This window comes from Numenius arquata, chromosome 25 (genome assembly GCF_964106895.1).
Source record: "Numenius arquata chromosome 25, bNumArq3.hap1.1, whole genome shotgun sequence".
NCBI lineage: Eukaryota > Metazoa > Chordata > Aves > Charadriiformes > Scolopacidae > Numenius > Numenius arquata.
The window spans coordinates 1,629,938-1,648,569 of record NC_133600.1 but is presented as its reverse complement, the minus strand read 5'-3'; the positions used below and the strand labels follow the sequence as shown (position 1 = coordinate 1,648,569).

General features: G+C 59.9%; 1 protein-coding gene across 1 annotated transcript; it reads right to left on the bottom strand.

Annotated features, from left to right (window-relative positions):
* Positions 1 to 509: 509 nt before the first annotated feature.
* CSNK1G2 (casein kinase 1 gamma 2) lies at positions 510 to 17,382 on the bottom strand. The gene is made up of 11 exons (XM_074163911.1): positions 17,196 to 17,382; positions 8,665 to 8,705; positions 8,044 to 8,113; positions 7,479 to 7,627; positions 6,711 to 6,945; positions 6,407 to 6,492; positions 5,877 to 5,961; positions 5,622 to 5,770; positions 5,024 to 5,110; positions 1,432 to 1,538; positions 510 to 832 (listed from the first exon to the last, which is right to left on the bottom strand). The coding sequence occupies exons 1-11, from the start codon at positions 17,380 to 17,382 to the stop codon at positions 778 to 780; spliced, it is 1,251 nt and encodes a 416-aa protein (XP_074020012.1). The 3' UTR covers positions 510 to 777.
* Between the last annotated feature and the right edge of the window lie 1,250 nt (positions 17,383 to 18,632).

Genomic DNA, 18,632 nt, shown 5'->3' with positions numbered 1-18,632 from the left:
TGCATCGGAAAAAGAAGTGTAAACGCGTTTCCTCCCCGGCGCCCCCCGCCCGCGCCCCAGCGCCGCTCACCGAACCCCACACCCCACCGCTCGTCAGCGACGGCGTTAACGAAGGGGGGGGGGGGAGAGAGGGGGGCACCCAACGGGGGGACGCGGAGCCCAGGGGGGGGTTGCCTAAAGGAAGAGCAGAATTCAGTAACACTGAAGATGAGGGTGAAAGACTGACGACTCAGCACTCTGCACCGAGACTCACTTTAAATTAACTTAAGAGACAAAGAAGCAACAGAAAAAAAAAAAAAAAAAAAAAAAGAAAAAAAAATAATAATTCCTCCTTAGCCCAATGCTCTCGAAATTGTCTTCTGCTTCTTCTGACAGCGACGGGTCAGAGTCTGTAGAGTTGATCCCCATTTTCAAACTAGTTAGAGACTCAAAAGCAAGGGACGCTGTGGATTTGTTTCGGTTTGTTTCTTTTTTTTCTTTTTTTTTTTCTTTTTCTTTTTTCTCTTTTTGACGGACGCAGGAACTTCAGCGAAGTCGGGCTCGGTTCGAGTAAACGGCCACGCGCCGGGCGAGTGGCGGAGGAAAGGACAAGCAGTTTGGGGAGGCCCCGCTCCCCGCCTGCGCGTGGGGCGCTGGGGGAGCCCGTCCGGCTCGGCCCCCCCCCCGTCCCCGGCCGAGCCGAGGGGCCGCCGCCGCCGCCGGCTCCGCGGGTCAAGATCCAGCCCCGGCCGGAGGGAGAGGAGCCATCGCACACACCGCTCCACCCGGCCCCGCTGCTCACTTGCGACGCTTGGTGGTTTTCCTCTTCCTTCTCTTGAAGAAACAGCAGCACCTGGGGACGGAGGGGACCCTGTCAGCGCCCGGGGCCGGACATGGACGGGGCCTGCAGCCGGCGGTCGGGGGGACAGAAACCCCTCGGGGTCCTGGTGAGCCCCACGTGGGCAGAGCTGCTCCGGGAAGTGTCCCCAGCACATGGCAGGGGCTGGACAGGGAGCACTGTGATGGCCACGCCAAGTGACAATGACCAGGGTGAGTGACGCCGGCCACGGCACGCAATGCCAGCCACGGCAAGTGACACCGACCAGGGCCAGTGACACTGGCCGTGGCAGATGCCAGCCACAGCAAATGCCAGTGGCCAGAGCCAGGGCCAGGCAGGGGCTCCCGGAGGGGGAATGGTCCCAGATCCGTGCATGGCCACCTGCGCTGGCTTTGGGGAGGATGCGTGATCCCCAGGGCCGGGCGGGGTGAGGTGGAAAGGGGCTGGGGGTGGCTGTGGCCCAGCAGGGACACCCCGAGTGGGGTCCCAGGGGAGAGCGATAGCTTCTCTAGAGCTGGGCTGGTCCTCCCCGGAGGGGATGGGACAAGGCAGATGCCAAAACCCTCATCCATCCCGGCCCCAGCGCGAGGGAGGCAGTGGGGCCACGTCCTTACTTTGTATCGTCTGTCACCTCCACCTCGGTGGGGGCTGTGATGGGGGCGTTCGAATGTCCTGCCGTCGGGTCGTCCGTGTTCAGCTCTCCGTTGGTGGAGCTCATCACCTGGGGAGAGAGGAGGGTCAGCGCGCGGCAGCCACGGGGCACGGGCCAATCCTTGTCCTCATCCCCTCGTCCCAGAGAGGTGCAGCCCCAGGGGGTGGCACAGACCCCCCGTGCCAGGAGCACCGAGGTCCCCAGGCAGGGCAGCAGGACGGTGCCTCGGTGCTGAGCGTTCCCAAGCAGCCCCATCACACAGAGGAGTTTGATCCCTGCGGCGTCACTGGGAGGATCCCGGCTCCCGGGAACCCCCGCACACTCCGCTGGGAGAGGGGCTTCCTGGCAGCCAGCTCCAACGTGCCCCGCAGACACGGCCCCATGAAGCTGTGAGCTCCGAGAAGGAGCCATGGCTGAGCACTGCACACAGCTCTTGCTCTCCAGCCCCGTCGGGCCCTGCAGGACTCAGCCCAGCGCCCACCCCGCGGGCTCCCACCGGCCTCCAGGTGGCCCTGGGCTCCTTGCCCGCTCGCCAGGGCAGCGGGGCCATGCGCGGTGCCAAGGATCCAAGTCACCAAAGCAAGGACGGGGTTGGCACAGGCAATGGGGACTTGCCCGAATCCCTCTCCTGCACCCACTGCCCCCAGGCAAAGCCAGGAGCCCCCCGGGGATGCAGAGGCCAAAGGATCATCAAGCTGCTCATCCCCGGCAAGGAGGCTTGGCCTTACCCAGACTCGTGGAGGAGCTGCCATCTGACAGCCACAGATGCTACGTCAGAGCTACAGCCCCCCAAAATGAGCCCAGAGACCCCTGTGTATCACCAAGATCCCCCCCCTGCAGCGCCGGACACAGGCAGAGGACAGGGGGAAGGTTTGCAGAGCGAGAGCAGGGAGCAGCTGCTGCGACGGGGAGGGGACGAGGGACAGGAGGAGCTGGGCAGAGCGAGGGGACGGTCTGTCCCAGCCTGGCAATGGCAGCCGGGCCCAGGCCCGGGACCCAGCACCGGCAGAGATTCACCATGGAGCAGCAGGAATGAGCAGCAGCGGCGGGGACGGAAGCAGAGACGGAGGAAGCAGCGCAGGTCCAGCTGGGGGGGACCCACCATGGATGCGGGGGCATCCGCGTGGGCTGGACCCCCCTGGCCCAAGGGGGCAGACGGCTGCGAGGGCGGCGAGCATGGGGGCGATGGGACCAGAGCAGGACCCAGCGGGGAGACGAGGGCGAGGACAGCCCAGGGACGGGGAGGAGAAGCAGGGCTCGAAGCCGTCACCCCAGTCAAACCAGGAGACAGTGGGACATCCCCACGTGGGACACGGCCGTGGTGCCCGGCACTGCTGGGATGAGCGGCACGGGGGGCACAGCCCCATGCCCAGCCAGCTGCTCGTGCCGCTGCGTGGCACAAAGCCAGCGCTTTGTCCATCTCTATCGCCCTCCGAGTCCCACCGGCAGCGCCAAGGGAACCCGGCAGACCCCGGGAAGCAGCACCAGCCTCCTCTGTGAGCCGTGAGCATGATGCGCCACGGAGACAGGGCAGCACAGTCCACGTGTCGCAGCCGAGGCAAGACCCTGGGCATGTGCAAGACCCTCAGGGATGGGGAGTGGGGCTGATCCCCTGGCACGGCCAGCAGACACAGGTTGGCTCGTGCCCGGCTGCACGGGCAGGTCCTGTGGCGCGGGTTGGCTCTGCTCCCTCCCGCGCCCGCCCCTGCCCTCGGCGCGTGGTTGCATGTACCTGGACGGACCCCCCGAGCCTGCCGGCTGCCAGGTGAGCTCCCAAAGGCTCCTCGGCAGGCTGCCCACTGGCCTGAGGATCCCACAACTCCGTCCCCTCGGGCGGCTGCTCGCGACAGGCAGGAGGAACAGAATGTAAAGAAACAAAAGAAAAGAAAAGAAAAAAGAAAAGAGGAAGAATGGGAAAGAGAAGGGAGAGGTGGAGGGAAGGGGCAGGGAGAAGAGTGGCAAAGGGAGTCGAGAAAATAAGACATGCAAAAGCAAAAACATGACCGGAGAAGCTCGAGTGTGTGACTGCGGAGGGCACCATCCCAGCGGTCCCCAGAGCCGTCCCTGCGGTGACACCGTGGATCTGCATCCTCCCTGCCACCGACACGCACACACGCACCCCCCAGCAGTGGAGCTGGGCTCTTCCCCGGCACCAGGCACGTCCTCTCGGGGTGGCTGAGGGCACGCTGCCCCACGGAGCACGGCTAGCCCCACGGAGCATGGTCAGCCCCGCGCAGGGCTGGTGGCTGCATCACAGACGTGTGGGGACAGCAGTGCCACTCACTGCGCAGGGAGGTGCAGCTGGGCCGAGGTGACGCCACTGACCGCTCTCCTGCGAGCGCAACGTTCCGAGGCCGACACGGATCCTCGCGAGGGAGCGAGCTGTGCTGCTCCTCAAGGGTACCCAGCTCCTCAGCTCTCCTGCAGCGGAGGAGCACCCTACTGCCAAACCCTCGCCACGGTGAGCGTGGCACAGCCCCGGGTTGGAAACTCCTCCCACACCGTGGGAGTTTTGTGCTTTGCTTTTCCCACTGCCCTCGAGAAGGGATATCCAACACGAGAAGGGATATCCAACACGGCATTTCTTGCAAGTGGAGGCAGAGAGCAGAATCTTACTGGGAGAGTAGTTCCCAGGAACAAACCAGAGGCGCTTGAAGATGTCACCCTCCCTGTAAGGAAGCGCTGCCCAGCAGAAGCCAGAGCTGTCACAGGCTCCTCGTGCTCGGCCACAGCAGCAAGGGACACCACGGGGCCGACTGAGGGAGGAGAGGGTGCTGCACCCTCAGCTCCAGTCCATTTGCAGGTGCTCTGCTGCCTGTGGAGGGTCAAGGCAAGAGGACGAGGGTCTGTACGGGACCACTGGGGAAACGCATGAGGTTTGCTCTGGATGGCAGCAGTCCCAACGCTGTGTTCCCTGCACCAGGGCAGGACAGGCCACCTCACTGGAGGAACGTCAGGCAGCCCAGCCCCTCTCCCACAGCGACCCAGGCGGAAGCTGCCTGCACAGCTCTGCCCCTTTCCCTCCCCTGCCCCACACGCCCTGCTGGTTCCTGGGGCAAAGCCACCCCCTCTCTCCAGCACGGGGCCACATGCTGTAAAGCTGCCCCACGAATCCCCCCCGAGGCACAGGCAACCCGCTCCCCTGTCCCATGTCCCCACCTTGTTGATGAAAGTGGCACCGCGAACAGAGCAGCAAGTTACTCCCATGGGGACACAGCACTGGGGACATTGTCCTTAGCCCAAGGTGGCTCAGCCTGTACTGTGCTGGGCCAGCTGAAGCCCAGGCCTGGCACTTCCCCACCGTGCTACAGCCGCTTCCTCCCGCTTCTGCCAGGCCACCTGGCCCCCGGGACACCACCCTGGTCCCCCTGCTAGCCACAGACCCAGACCTGCAGGGAGGAAGCCCTCCCACAGACAGCACTGGGGAAAACAGGATGCCCCAGTGCCTGTTGCCATCCAGAGGCCCCGCTGGGCTCTGTGGGTCGGTGGAGCAGAAGCCCGAGCTGTGCGTGACTGTGGTGCCGTGCCCCGGCCGGGGCAGTGCCGCCACTCACCTGGTGTTTGGTGTGTGGCTGTGCTTTGTCTCCTCTGTTCGGGGGCTGCACCTGCACCTCGCTGTGCATCGTGCCGATGGGGGTGGGCTGGGGACACGACAAGGACAAATATCAGCCGTGGTACAGCACCCCTCCTGCCGCCCCGTGCCCCACGATCTGACCTCTGGTCAAAGACGCAAAACACCCCAGAATTGGGGCCTGATCCCAGCCCTTACCCCCACCCCAGCAGTTCCACGCTCGGTGTGTGGCTGCAGCGAGCCCCCGCAGTGTGCCCATGGCAGAAAACAAGGCACCAACTCAACTGCTGGGTTCCCCTGAGCTCCAGGAGCCTCAAATTTCTGTCTCACAGAAATTTCTCACTATTTCTGCTTTAACTCATCAGCACGACAGCCCCAGTTTGGAGGTGGCTGCCGGTGTCTGGTGAGGACTGGTGGAGCTGATCTCTCGGGCGGGGATGTGCGTGGCAGGGACGACAGCCCACCTGCATCCCCCCCCAGGCTGCTGCCGCAGTCCATGCTGACTCCCACCCGTGCTGCCCACCGCCCTAGCACCCTGGGGCCCAGCACCCTCTGTCCATCCCCGCTCCCTCCCCACTCACCAAGGGTTTCCCTGCCCAGTCGTATTCGTAGTCAAACACGTAACCGTTCCTCTCGAACAAGTCTGTGAAGAGCTTCCGCAGGTAGTCGTAGTCTGGCTTCTCGAAGAAATCCAGCCGCCGCACGTAGCGCAAGTATGTGGCCATCTCCTCTGCGGGGACAGAGCGGGCTCAGATGGGACAGGGGGACAAGAGGCCAGACCAGCAGGCTCTGGGGACAGGCTGGAGACAGGGACAGGCCATGCAGAGTGATCTCACCTGGGAAGTTCTCACAGAGCACCTCCACTGGAGTGGCTCTTTTGGTGTCGCCGATCTTCTGATACCTCTCCTTTAGCGTGTCAGCCTGTGGAGACAAGGAGCGGGGTCAGCACAAAGGTCAGCATGTCCCCGGGAGAGGGGAAGGCACTGAATGCTGTAAGACCATGAACGGTTTCTTGATCCCCCTTTTCCAGGTACCAGTGAGAGCTCATTCCCAGGGAATCCCCTCACCCAGGGCAGGTCTGGAGGACAAATGTCAGGGAGTGGGATTCCACGTTACCCACTGTGAGAGCGGCTTGGATACCCACAAAGCGGGAGGGACACAGAGAGGGGGACACCTACAGCCACTCAGCACAGCAAAGGCCTGGCACAGAGCTCAGAGCAACAGCCCCTGCATCTGGTGGGCTGGAACCCTCCAACACCCCGGGGGTCACAGCTTTCCCCTCCCCACACCCCAATGCTGCCCGCGCCAGGGCAGAGCCAGACCCAGGGGGCAGCCGTGCCCAGGGGCAGCGGAAGCCGGCAGTTACCTTGAGGCCTTGCCAAGGGAGGCTCCCACGGAGGAAGTACATAAACATGTGCCCTAATGCTTCCAGGTCATCCCTGCGGCTTTGTTCTGCACAGAGAGAAAAAGACATGGGCACGTTCCCTCTACAGCCACCTTCCCTGTCCCTGCCAGACCCTGCGGCAGCCCAATTTCCCAGAACAACATCCCAGGCTGAAGAGCAGGAGGGGAAGTTTGTCCCTGGCCCCATAAATAGTAAGGGGGAGCTCACACCCTGCAGTCCCCTTCCCTTTCCCTTTTGGCCGAGGCAGGGCTCAGCGCACACATACCTTTCCCGAGGTGGGTGTTGATGCTCATGTAACGTGCTGTCCCTGTCAGGCTCTTGTGCTCTCGGTAGGGGATGTGTTTTTTGGTCTCGGGGTCAATATACTCTTTGGCCAGGCCAAAATCGATGATGTGGATGGTGTGCTGCCGCTTGCTGCCCGGCCGCCCCACCAGGAAGTTCTCTGGCTTGACGTCTCTGTAGATCAGGCTTTTGGTGTGGACGTACTCCATCCGTGTGATCTGGGGGCAGAAGGAGACATCAGCACCACGGCAGAGAAGCACCATGTGTCCTGCACGCACCCCTGGGCCCAACTCTGGTCCGACTGCCTTATGCCCAGACTGCCGCCCTGCTCCCCTCAGCCTGTGTGTCACCCTGGGTCGAAAGGAGGGGGATAAGTCCTCCAGCCCTGGGAGACAACCTCAGTCCGGCCACATCTCGGAGACAGTGAGAAACGCTTGGCTGTGCTCAGAGAGGGGCTGCGTGGGGGTGAGGGAGAGCCCCCCCTACATCTTGGAGAGGGCGAGGTACGAAGGGAGGTAGACTGGGATGAGCCAGCAGGCAGTGCCAGGCGCATCCCTCCTTCCCCTTCTCTTTCCTGGGGATCCCCACACACCCCGACTGCCGTGCTGAGGCACCACCCCGCTCCCCTGGGGTGGTTTGCAGCCCGGCGGGATGTGCAGAGCCACCCAGAGCCATGCAGAGCCACCCAGAGCAATTCAGGGCCAGGCAGAGCCCCGCAGAGCCACAGGCGAGGTGGAGGTGCTGCGCTCACCAGCTGGATCGCGATCATCAGGACGGTCTTGAGCGTGAAGGTCCGATCACACAGATCAAAGAGATCTTCTAGGCTGGGTCCTAGCAGCTCCAACACCATGGCGTTGTACTTTCCGCAGGGGCCAAAGTAGTAAACCTGAGGAATTCCTTCTGCAAGAGAGGGAGCAGGGGCTGTCAGGGGTTGCAGGAGGGCTGAGCAGGACACGGCCACGCTGTCACGGCTACGCCATTGCTGGAGCCAGGATGGGGGGCTGCATGGGGAGATGTCTCTGCACTGCCCTCCCTCCACACCGCAGACAGCCTGGCCCTGCTCTTGGCAGGAGGGAGGAGGAGGGAGCTCCATCTGCATCCCTGACTGCTGCGGGGGAGGTGGGGGGAAAGAACTAAATAAAAAGGGATCAAAGATTAGACGTGGCTCTGTGTAAAATCAGCCTCTCCCAAGCCGAGCAGATGGGCAGGAGTCGCTCACGCCGGGGAGCGAATTTGTGGAGTCACATTTATAGGAAGCCTCCCCCTTTCCCAGCCGTGTCGCCAGCTCCCCGTGGCAGCTCAGCCCGGCCCCGTACCTGCATTGCCGAGCTGTTTGTAGAACCGATACTCCAGGTGCAGCTGAGGGGCCCGGGATTTTATGGGTTCCTTGGAGGAGAGAAGGAGAACAGTTAAGGCTGTTGTAGGGAGCAGGATGTTAGGGAGGTTTGGGTGTCAGACACCTCCTTCACATGCTGGCAGCAGCTGGACTGAAAGCATTCGGGGTTGAGAAAAACTGGTATAAAATAGAGATGAAGCCTCAGGGGACAATGAGAGAAAAGCAGCCCATATGGGAGCCAGATCCACCCCCTCCAGAGAGATCCGGGTGCTGGGGTAGACATTGATGGGAGCAGGTATCAGTGGGGACCACCCTCCCCTGGAGGTCTCTCTGCCGCTGGCACCGGCTGAGCTCAGCACAGGCCACGGCGAGGTCCTGGAGAAGCGATGACCCAGCTCTTCTCTCTCCAGGCCCAGCTCACCCCACCTGCAGTGACGTGTGTTGCTTTGCCTGCCCTCAATTCCTGGCAGCGAGCACGGCTCCCCGCGCAGCCACCCAGCCATCACCCACCACAACCCGCTCTGACAGCCTGGGGAGGGCGAACAATAATCTCCCTCCCAGGTGGCCTCAACATCACCACCCCGACCACAGAGGGACTCACCAATTTGATAGCTACGTATTCGTTCGTGTAGAGGTTCTTTCCTGCACGGAGAGAGAAGAAAAAGGCAATTGAAGCAAGTGAGCCTTCGCATTAACCCCACATCACACCCGCCACCGTCCCCTGAGGGCTCCGGGGCTGCAGAACATCCCAAACAGGTTCGGTGGCTCCCACAACACATAAACAGTCCTCGAGGCACCAGTGGGAGCAGGAATGGTTGTGGGGAGTTGCAACATGCCTGGTAATTACTTCCAGATGGGGTAGGTGGATTCCTCTGGGATGGGCAGGCTGTTGGGGGGCTGGAGGGAGCCAAGTCTGCTGGGAGGGGACAATGTCCCAGTCTTGGCCTATAGGGATGGGACTAGCCAAGAAGGGAACAAGGCTGGGACTTGCTGTTTCTCCTAGGGATGCCCTGCCCGGAGAGGGGCTGCCCTGCTCTGGGAGGGCTGTCCAGAGCTGGGGGATGCTGCTCTGTGGGACCACGCAGAGGGTGGCAGGGAGGAAGGACCTCCCAAGAGCACTGGGACAGCTTGAGGCATCGCAGCTGGAAGGTTGGAAGACACCGCAGGTAGGTGGAAATCCCTTCCCCAGGGCTGGAGTCGCTCCTGGGAATGGTATGTGTGTGTGTGTGTGTGTGCGCACACATGTGAGGCTCAACCACATCCTTCAGGATGCTCCCACCCACCCGAGGGTGCAGGGGGAGCCGGGAGCAGACCCACAGCACGGCCCAGACTGTGCGAGGAGGAGCTGATGGCACCGAAGTGCTGGGGGTGGGGGGCAGATGCCTGCCTCCGAGTGCCCAGGAGAGCTGAAAGGGCAGCCGTGCCACCCTAAACCCCTGTAAAAGACTTCCTGGTGTTATGGGAGTTTTCACACTATAGAAAGGTTGAACTAACGGTGTCTGCACATCACTCTGCTCACCCCAGAGAGCCAGGAGGGCATGAGGAAGGTGTTACACTCGAGAAGCGTCAGTACAACCTCTGCCCCTGGTCTGTAAAGGCAAAGATTAAAGAGGTTTGGAGAAATATCTGAGTGCCCCCTCTGCCAGAGCCCCCCAGGACACCAGGGAGATGGGAGTTAATGGCAGCAGGTTCCCTTCCGTGGCACGCAGAGCCAGCCGACACGCGATCCCACTGCCTGGCATGTGCGTATCTGATGGAGCTGCATCTGTCTCCTCGGATTTTCTCCAAGCAATTTGCTCAGGGAACAAGCTCCTCCTGGCATAAGATTTCATCTGCTCCGACTGCTGCTCTCCACCTGAAGCAGCAATAAATCCTCGCCGGGTGACATCAGAGCCAGCTGCTGAGCGCCAGAGTCGGCAGCAGGATTACGGGAAGAGGGATGAATGGGAGATATTAATGGAGCGGCTCCTCCCAGGGCCAGGCTCTGCAGCCAAGGAAGGGCTCAATCCTGCTGCCTCGCTGACCCTCTCCCATCCCAGGGGACCTCTGCCAAGCCACTTTGTCTCCTGCTTCTGCAAAACCAAATCCCTTCACAGCAATTAGGAAGTAGGCGATTAGGGAGGGAGAAACGCCTGGCTAACACCAGCGTATGCCAGATCCAGGGTTTCTGGCCCATCAGGGCCTGACATTTCCTGGGGAGGAGGTGGGACATCCCCCAGAGCTCCAGAGAAGAAACTCTCAGTTCATTGGGAACTTGATTGGGGCAGGGAAGAACTGAGATCCCAGTGGATCCCAGTGCAGTCCCCGCTGTGAGCACAGTCACCTCTCAACGACTTAACGGGGAGAAGAGGCAGCAGGCCGGCAGGGAGGAGAAGCGCGTGCAGGCAGCTTATCTTCCACGCACCGGGACCTCTGTGTTTTGCAAACAATAGCAAGGGAGAGCAAAACAGCCCCAGCCGCCGGCCAGGATGCAGGGGCAGACAGAGCTCAGTGTGGCCCTGCCTGTGACAATGGCACAGCATCCCCACGTCCTCCCCAGCTAAGATGAGTTCTGGCCCCAGGGCCATACAGTTCAGTCCAAAAAAACTCACTGCTGCCCTGAGGGCAGTGACACGCAACCAGAAGACTCACAAGGGAGTTTTCCCTGAGGTTAGGTGGGGTCTGAAGAGGGAAAAATATAACATGGCAGGATACCTGCCACCCTGCCAGAGGGGCACTGCAAAACTGGCCCAGCACAGCCAGGAGGGAGAAGGGAAGGAGGCAGGAGCATCCCCAGCAGGGTTGTCCCTGTCCCTGTTACGTGGCATCTGTCCTGTCCCCACTACACTGCCCCCCCCCCCGTGGCTTGCCGGCACAGAAAGCTACCCACAAAAACGTTCTGGGAGCTGGCAGCCCTCTCCCAGCCCAACAAATGAGTCCAAATTGTTTGATACCCCCGTGGTTCACCCCTTCCTGTAACACTCAGAGGGCTTGGACAAAGCTGCTAGAGGAGATGGGGGAGCAGGGAGAGTACAGACCATCTAACCACCATCATCCTCTTCCCCTTCCCTGATAAAACCAAAAGGTGCGAAGAGCAGAACCGGCCTATCATGAGGGAAAAAAAAAGCAAGAGGAAAGAAAGCAAAAGAGAAGGAGGCAGGGCTTGGAGGGTCCTTCCCCAGGCCCACGCCAGGGAACTCCTCGCTGCAGCTCCCGGAGCAGCTCCCACAGCCACCCCCTGCTCTGCCCAGCACTCGCTAATGGTGATAAATGTGCTGGAGTCCACAGACTGCCCCAGAGGAAGACCCAAGCAGGCAGCACTGCAGGATTCACAGAAGAAAAGGTGCTTTTGGAAGAAGAAAAAAAGAGAAAAGTGGCAAGATGAACAGGAGAAAGCAAATATTTGCGTTTTCAGAGAGGCCTTTGCCCAGCTCAGTGCTGGCAGCGGCGCTGAATCCAGCTGCTGTGGACACCTGTGGGACACGGCGTGTCCCATCAGAGCCCAGCCACAGCCACCATCGGAGGAGGCAGCCAGATCCGGGCTCTGTATCGCATTTAAAAGCCGGACGTGGCTTTCTCTTAACACTGTGCTAACACCCAAATCGCCCCCCTCCCAGAGGCAGGTTTGGCAGCGGGGGGGGATCCGACACCTGCTCCTGCACATCACGGCGGCCCCAGGAGGAGCCAGGCTCCCAACCGGGTCCCCATCCAGTGCCGGCCCCTCTTCCTGGCACTGCCACTCGATTATGGCACGGCGCGGGTGACAGCGCCACACCGATGGCACCGGGAGCCTCTGTGCCCCATGGTCAGGCCTGCAGCAGGAGCAGGGAGATGTGCCGGGGCACGGGGACTAGCAACTTGGGTTCTCCGGTCCCCAGGCGACGCAGTCGAGGAACGCAGGGAAAGGCAGCAGCTCTGTACAAAGGCATCCAGGCACCGGCCCAGCACCGCAGCCCCGGCGACACAAGCTGCATCACTCCAAGCAATGACAGTTCCTCAGAGCATTAATACCGTCAAAAAAAAAGAGAAAAGTTATTTTAGAGTTTGACCTTCTTCTAGAGGAAGCTCTGAAAGACCAAGAGGAAAACCAACCGTGAGCAAGGGAGGCAAGAGGAGCCGTCAGCGTGTGGGCTCTTCTCTCCCACAGCCTCCTCCGAGGACACCCATGAGCCCCCTGTGGCACGTGGTGGGTCTGTGGCTCTGAGCAGCCAGTACAGCAGAGCCCCTCACCATACCTGCACGCGTGCGGAGGTCCCCGCGGAGCCACAGAGAGAAAACATGCAGGACCCCAGCCCACTTTTTCTGAAGGTACCTTTTGTGACCTTCAAAAAGTGACCCCCCGGGAGGCTGCAGGCCAGGGGTGAGAGCCACAGCTCAAGAGAGCTTGGGAATGTCCCCAGCACTCGCACGTGACCATTCAGCAGGGACGTGGCTCCGGCCCAGCTGTAGTAGTGACCTGCTGCTGGCTCACACGCCGCACAAGGACCCACCCCCCTCATTTTCCTCCCTCCAAAACCCTGGGTTTACTTTTTAAAAACAAGTTGATTTCCAGCCTTTGACTTCGAAGGAAAACAGCTGCTGTGTTTCCAAGCTGCCATTAGAAATGAATGCACCGGGCTGGGGGAGAGGGGTGAGCACGGGAAAGCTGCAAAAAGCACATCTGCAGAAGTTTATTTTAGGAAGAGCACAAGCAGCAGCCTCCGCTGGGTCCCTGTCCCTCCCCACATAGAATCCTAGAATCACAGACTGGTTTGGGTTGGAAGGGACCTTAAAGCCCACCCAGTGCCACCCCCTGCCCTGGGCAGGGACACCTCCCACCAGACCAGCTTGCTCCAAGCCCCCTCCAACCTGGCCTTGAACCCCTCCAGGGATGGGGCAGGCACAGCTTCTCTGGGCAACCTGGGCCAGGCTCTCACCACCCTCGCAGCAAAGGATTGCTTCCCCGGATCTCATCTCAATCTCCCCTCTTCCAGTGTCAAACCCTTTCCCCTCCTCCTGTGGCTCCCCTCCCTGATCCAGAATCCCTTCCCCAGCTCTCCTGTAGGCCCCTTTTAGGGACTGGAAGGATCCCTCTCCCTGGGAAGCCTGCCCCAGGGTAGCTCCATGACCCAGTCTTGGGCCAGGCTCAGAAGGGGGCCATCAGGGAAGTCCCTACCTGGGCAGGACAAACAGCAGCTCCTGGCTCCAAAGCACAGCTCTGAGGCAGCCCAGCACCAGGCAGAGCTCAGGGAAGGGGGATTCCATACCACCTAGGTGCTTTGGGCTCAATTTTGACCTTTATGGTGAATGTTTGGGTTTTCCTCCTCTCCCCTATCACAGCCCACCTCAAAGCACCACCGAGGAACTGCTCAGAGGGGCCTGCTCTGACAAACCCTCCCTGTGAGCGGTACGTGCTGGCCTCGCTCCCAGGGGCACAGAGAGCTGGCAGAGACAGTGGCCCTATCCCAGTGCCAGGGCACACAAGCCACCAGCCACGCTCCAGCCACCCCTGCTGCCACCAGCTTCCTCCTGCCCTGTGTTTCAGAGGGCAGCATCCAGCCCTGGCACGGAGCAGGGTTGGCTGCGGGCAGCAGACAGGCAGGGGGGCTGTCCAGCCAGGGCAGGGGGGAAGCTGGGGGTGGGGGGGAGAGGTGCTGCAGGCAGCGGGTGTTGCCCAGGACTGCCTTTGGAAAGCCCCAGGAGGAGCTGGGCTGGCACTAGCCCATGGCTGCGGGCTGGCAGGGGGAGGAACAAGCACTTGGGATGTGCTGGCCAAGGCTCAGTGCCCTGCCCAGCCCAGGGTGAAGCACCAGGATGGGGTGACCAGTTTTGCTCGTACAGCGGGGAACTGGCCAGCTGTGCTGCCGGACTGGGACAGGGACTGGCACTACATTTGGGGACTGGCACTATGTCTGTGTATGGCTTGGGGTGCCAAAGCCAGCAGGAAGGGGGAGGGGGGGGATCCAAGCATGGCTCTGGCAGCCAGGAACTCCTGCCCAAGTCATTCCCCTTCTGGCTTCCACAAATACCTTATGCCAATTTTTTTTTTTTTTTTTTTTTAGTTTTATTTTTAAACAAGTCACTTGATTTTGGACATCTCTGTAGCTGGGAAGACACTTGTCCCCATCTGGGACCGCTGAGCTGAGGCACCTGGAAGGACAGATGGGCACCTGCCTCTCGGTGCGGTGGTGAAACTGGGCAAAATGGTACCTGTTTCAGGAAGACAAGTTCATCTTCCTCCATGCCCAGCGCCGGGAGGTGGAGGAGTCACCTCCCAGTGTGTTTTTGCAAGATCTCCGGTTTTTTTTTACTAAAGGAAAAAGTCCAAAAAAAAATTGTGAGCTTTTAAACACTGAGCTACACTTCGACCTCTGCAACCAGCCTGCCTTGAGGACTGAAAACTCAATTCCCAGGGGAAAACTGAGTGTCCAGGATGCATCCCTGCTCATGCCACCACTTCCCAGTGGGATCTCTCTGGTCCCTTGCCATTCATCTGGAGGAATCCCTACTTTCTGTGAAGTCCTGAAGGCATTCTTGAGCCCTGAGGCAGCTCAGAGGCACACCTAAGGAAGAGAAATGCGATTTTAGGAGAAAAGCCACATAGCTGTGGCTTCCACTGCCCTGAGATCTTGTGCTCAGGCCATTACCACGTCACAGCCGGGCACTACAGGGCAAGGAAAACCACGCAAAGGGACTAGAAGCTTCTCTTGCTGGTGGCAAGGACAAACTCTGGCAGCAAGAATTGACTGCTGCAGAGCCCCAGAGCAAGAGCTCTCTGCTTGTCCCTTCAGCCATGAGCAAACTGAGCCCAACCGCTCCCTGCAGCGGCTCCGCACTGAGCAACCCAGACTCCCAGTTCCACAGATGTTCCTCAGATCCACGTGAGACTCTTATCCACCTTGATGCTGTCCCCAAAATGTGAGGGGAAAGGCTATGGCAGGGGATCACACCGTCCCTCAGTGCTGAGCACACCACACAAAGCAACAGCCACAGCCCTGGTTGTTTCAGAATCCTGCCTAGAGTGGCATCGTGGAAGAGAGCTCACCCAGAAACATGTACCCACTGTGGCACATTGGCTGGCGAGCAGGAAAAAGGAGGTGGAAGGACACACAGGTAGGCCCTGCACAGCCCAGAGAGCCAGGTCCACCCCTCCCAGCCAGCCCTGCAGGGCAGCAGGAGGCGCAGGGTCCCCAGGGGGTGTCCAGATCGACCTGGGTAGTGGAAGGAGCAGCTGGCACAGCAAAATCCCTAAATACCTCCCCTTCCACACCACCTTGGTCTGGAGGAAGGATGAGAGCTCTTCATGACACTGGGAGAGACAGATCCTCCACTGCTGAACACAGGAACTACTTGACTGGATTTTAAATAGAGCATTTTTCCCAAGCTCTACAATTAAGCAGCGATCCCATCGGGGAGTTCAGGAACAGGAGGGTTTAGCCTGGCACCAGCCAGTCTGTCACGCTGGGAAGAGCTAACATTAACTCCCCACAGACAGAGGCGGCCCAGGGAGGTGGGAGAACTCACCCCACCCTCCATGCGGGTGCCCGAGCCTCCCACCTACCACTCCTTTTGCATGCAAACAGCCTGCCCAGACGACCACATTTACTGCAGGTTTAGCTCAGAGCTTGGTTTGAAAAGGCGCTGCTTAAAATATCACGGAGCAACAAGTCCTCACGGCCGTCACAGCCTCCCAGCCCGCTCCGGGGACCCGACTCTTCCCTCTTCTCAGGGCAAAAGCCCTTTCCCAAGGCACTCGCAGATGAGGCCAAGGCTCCCCCTGGCAGAGACTCCATCAGCACGTCCAAGGCGCATTCCTGGAGACATCCAGGCTGCACTGCTGGCACGGCGGTGCCTGGCACTGCCTGGCCTCTCCCAGCTGCCTGACGCCAACCCAAGAGTTAAGAGCTTGCTGAAAGCCTCCCAGGGCACGCCGAGTCCTTGGGACCTCTCCCAACCCACCCTCTAAACAAGAATCTGCTTGAACCGTTTCCTGATGAACTTGGTTCAAAATGGAAAGCAACCGTGGAAAGCGTTTGGGTTTTACTCAGCCCTTTCTCTCTCCCCCGCATAAATTTTTATTGGTCTCTGAAATAACCAGTTTCAACAACTGGAGAATTTACCCAGGATAAAATACTGACTCTTCCCCAGCTGCTCCCCCCAGCAGAGTGAACATCCCACAGGCCTCCACCCTCTATCCGCTCTCCTGAGGCACGTGATGCAGCAGTGGGGTGAGATCTCGTGCACAAGTGGGGTGAGATCTGGTGAGCACACAGTGGCATCTCGTGAAACATTACCCACTAGGTGTTCCTGGACTGGGGGGACACCCAGGCCCACGTGGTCCCGCCACCACTTCCAAAAGACAGGACTGAACTGTAACACTCTCCCTGACAAACCCTGAAGAGCGACAGGTATAGGGAGGAGATGAGAATCACAGACTGGCAGGGGTTGGAAAGGACCTCTGGAAGCCTTCTCCTCCAACCCGCTGCCAGAGCAGGGTCACCCAGAGCAGGTCCCACAGGAACACATCCAGGCGGGTTTTCAATGTCTCCAGAGAAGGAGACTCCACCACCTCTCTGGGCAGCCTCTTCCAGGGCTCTGCCACCCTCACAGGAAAGAACTTCCTCCTCATGTTTAGATGGAACTTCCCATGTTCAAGTTTGTGCCCGTTCCCTCTTGTCCTGTCACTGGGCACCACTGAAAAAAGACTGGCCCCATCCTCCTGACACCCGCCCCTTAAGTATTTATAGGCGCTGCTCAGATCTCAGTCTGACTAAAAAGACCCAAGTCCCTCAGCCTTTTTCGCAAGCGAGATGTTCTAGTCCCCTCATCATCTTCATAGCCCTTTGTTGTACCCCCACCAGCAGTTCCCTATTCTTCTTGAACCGGGAAGCCCAGAACACCTCTGGGAAACACCTCTGCAATCAGTCCTTTGGGCTGTGATCAAAGATCTTGATCAAAGCTTGACCAAAGATCAAGCACAGCGTGAAGGGGCTGAGGAAAAGGACACTGAAGGAAGCAAGGGCAATGTGCAACGCTTCAATGCCGTATGGCCAAGCCAACACCCTGGTGCTGACGGTCACAGGCCTGTGCCCGCTCCTCCTGCTGCAGGAGGCAGGTGCCGGGGCAATCCCTGCACAGGGAGTTATAGCGAGGACAGAAGAAGGCCCTTCTCACCTAGTCGGAGCTCCCCGAAATTGCCGCATCCAATCTTCTTGCCGACCCGGAAGTTGGGACCCACCATTAAGACTCCCGAATTGGTTCCAGCACTTCGGCTTCCATGACTGCTCCTTCCTCCACCTGTCTTGGACATCCTTTTACCTTCCTCCAGGTCCCCTTTCCCTCCTCTCTTATCAAAATCCATAAGTTTGTGATACCCCGGCCTCTCCACGGTTACGCTGCTGCCATACAAATCCCAGAGCTGCCGAAAGTTGAGGGGTGAGGAGGAAAGAAGCAGGGTTCTTCTTGGTTAATACACCATCACGGTGAGCGGTGGGAGGGCGGGGTGTGGAGAAGGAGGGAGAAGCGGCCGCCCACGGGTGCTGGGCTACTGAAATGTTAGTGCTTTCCAAGGTCCCGCCGGGATTGTCATCGTCGCCTGTTACAGGGAGTTCTTTGGTGGAGAGAACATCCTGCGGAGAGGGTCCTCCCAGCGTGGCTCCTTGGTCTCCCAGCTGCAGAAAGGAGAGGGAGAAAATTAGCACAAGGAAACCAGGAGGCAGAAGACCCCTGTGGGTTCCAGGCTCCTGTCCCCAGATCTGCAGAGCCCCTCCAACACCTTCCCTGCGTTACAGGTAACTCCCACTAGGATGAAGGGTGCCACAATTGAAGGGTGAGAGAAGCTAGGGTACCAGGACTGTCACAGGGTGACAGCCAAAGATGCTGGCATAAATAAAGAAATAAGAATCTGGCCACGGCAGAAGGCAAAACGCTCGATGGGTGTCTCCAGGTCGGAGCCAGTAGAGCATCACTTGAGGAGAACAACGTCCCCACGGAGAAGGGCTGCTGGCAGCGGGGAGCCCTTCGGAGGCACGACCAAGGCACTTGGGGCCAGGCTGCTGCTCGTCAGACCCCAGAGTCCCCACGTAAATCATGACGTTATGGGGCAAACCACGCCAGGCGTGCAATTTCCTACGAAGTGAAAAGAGGATATTCTCCCCAGGCGGCTGCTCGCCAGGAGTATCCCTGCGGGTCCAGGGGCTGAGTCAGAGCACTTCTCCCAGCACCAACCTCTGCTGCGGCTGGGCCGGGACCTCTGTGCCAGCAACCCTGTGCCAGGACGCGTGGGAGAGGACACGGTTTCTAAGGGACGTGTGGGGAATGACCACGCTCAGAGCTCCCATGACAGGCCTGCTGGGCTGGGGTAAAACAGACACCAGTGAACAGGAACCCAGGAATCACTAGTCCCTCGCTTGCCAGCTCCTGATGGCCACCATTTCCTCCGCTCTTGCCAACAAACCTTGATTTTAATTGCAAAGCTCGGAGTGAGGCACAGTGGCCAACAGGGCTGCTAGCCACAGCCTGGGCAAAAGCCTCTGTCACGCTCACTGACAGTAACTGATGGCCGTGGATGCTTGTTTGCTCGGTAGTCCTCCAGCACCGGTCCTGCAGCAC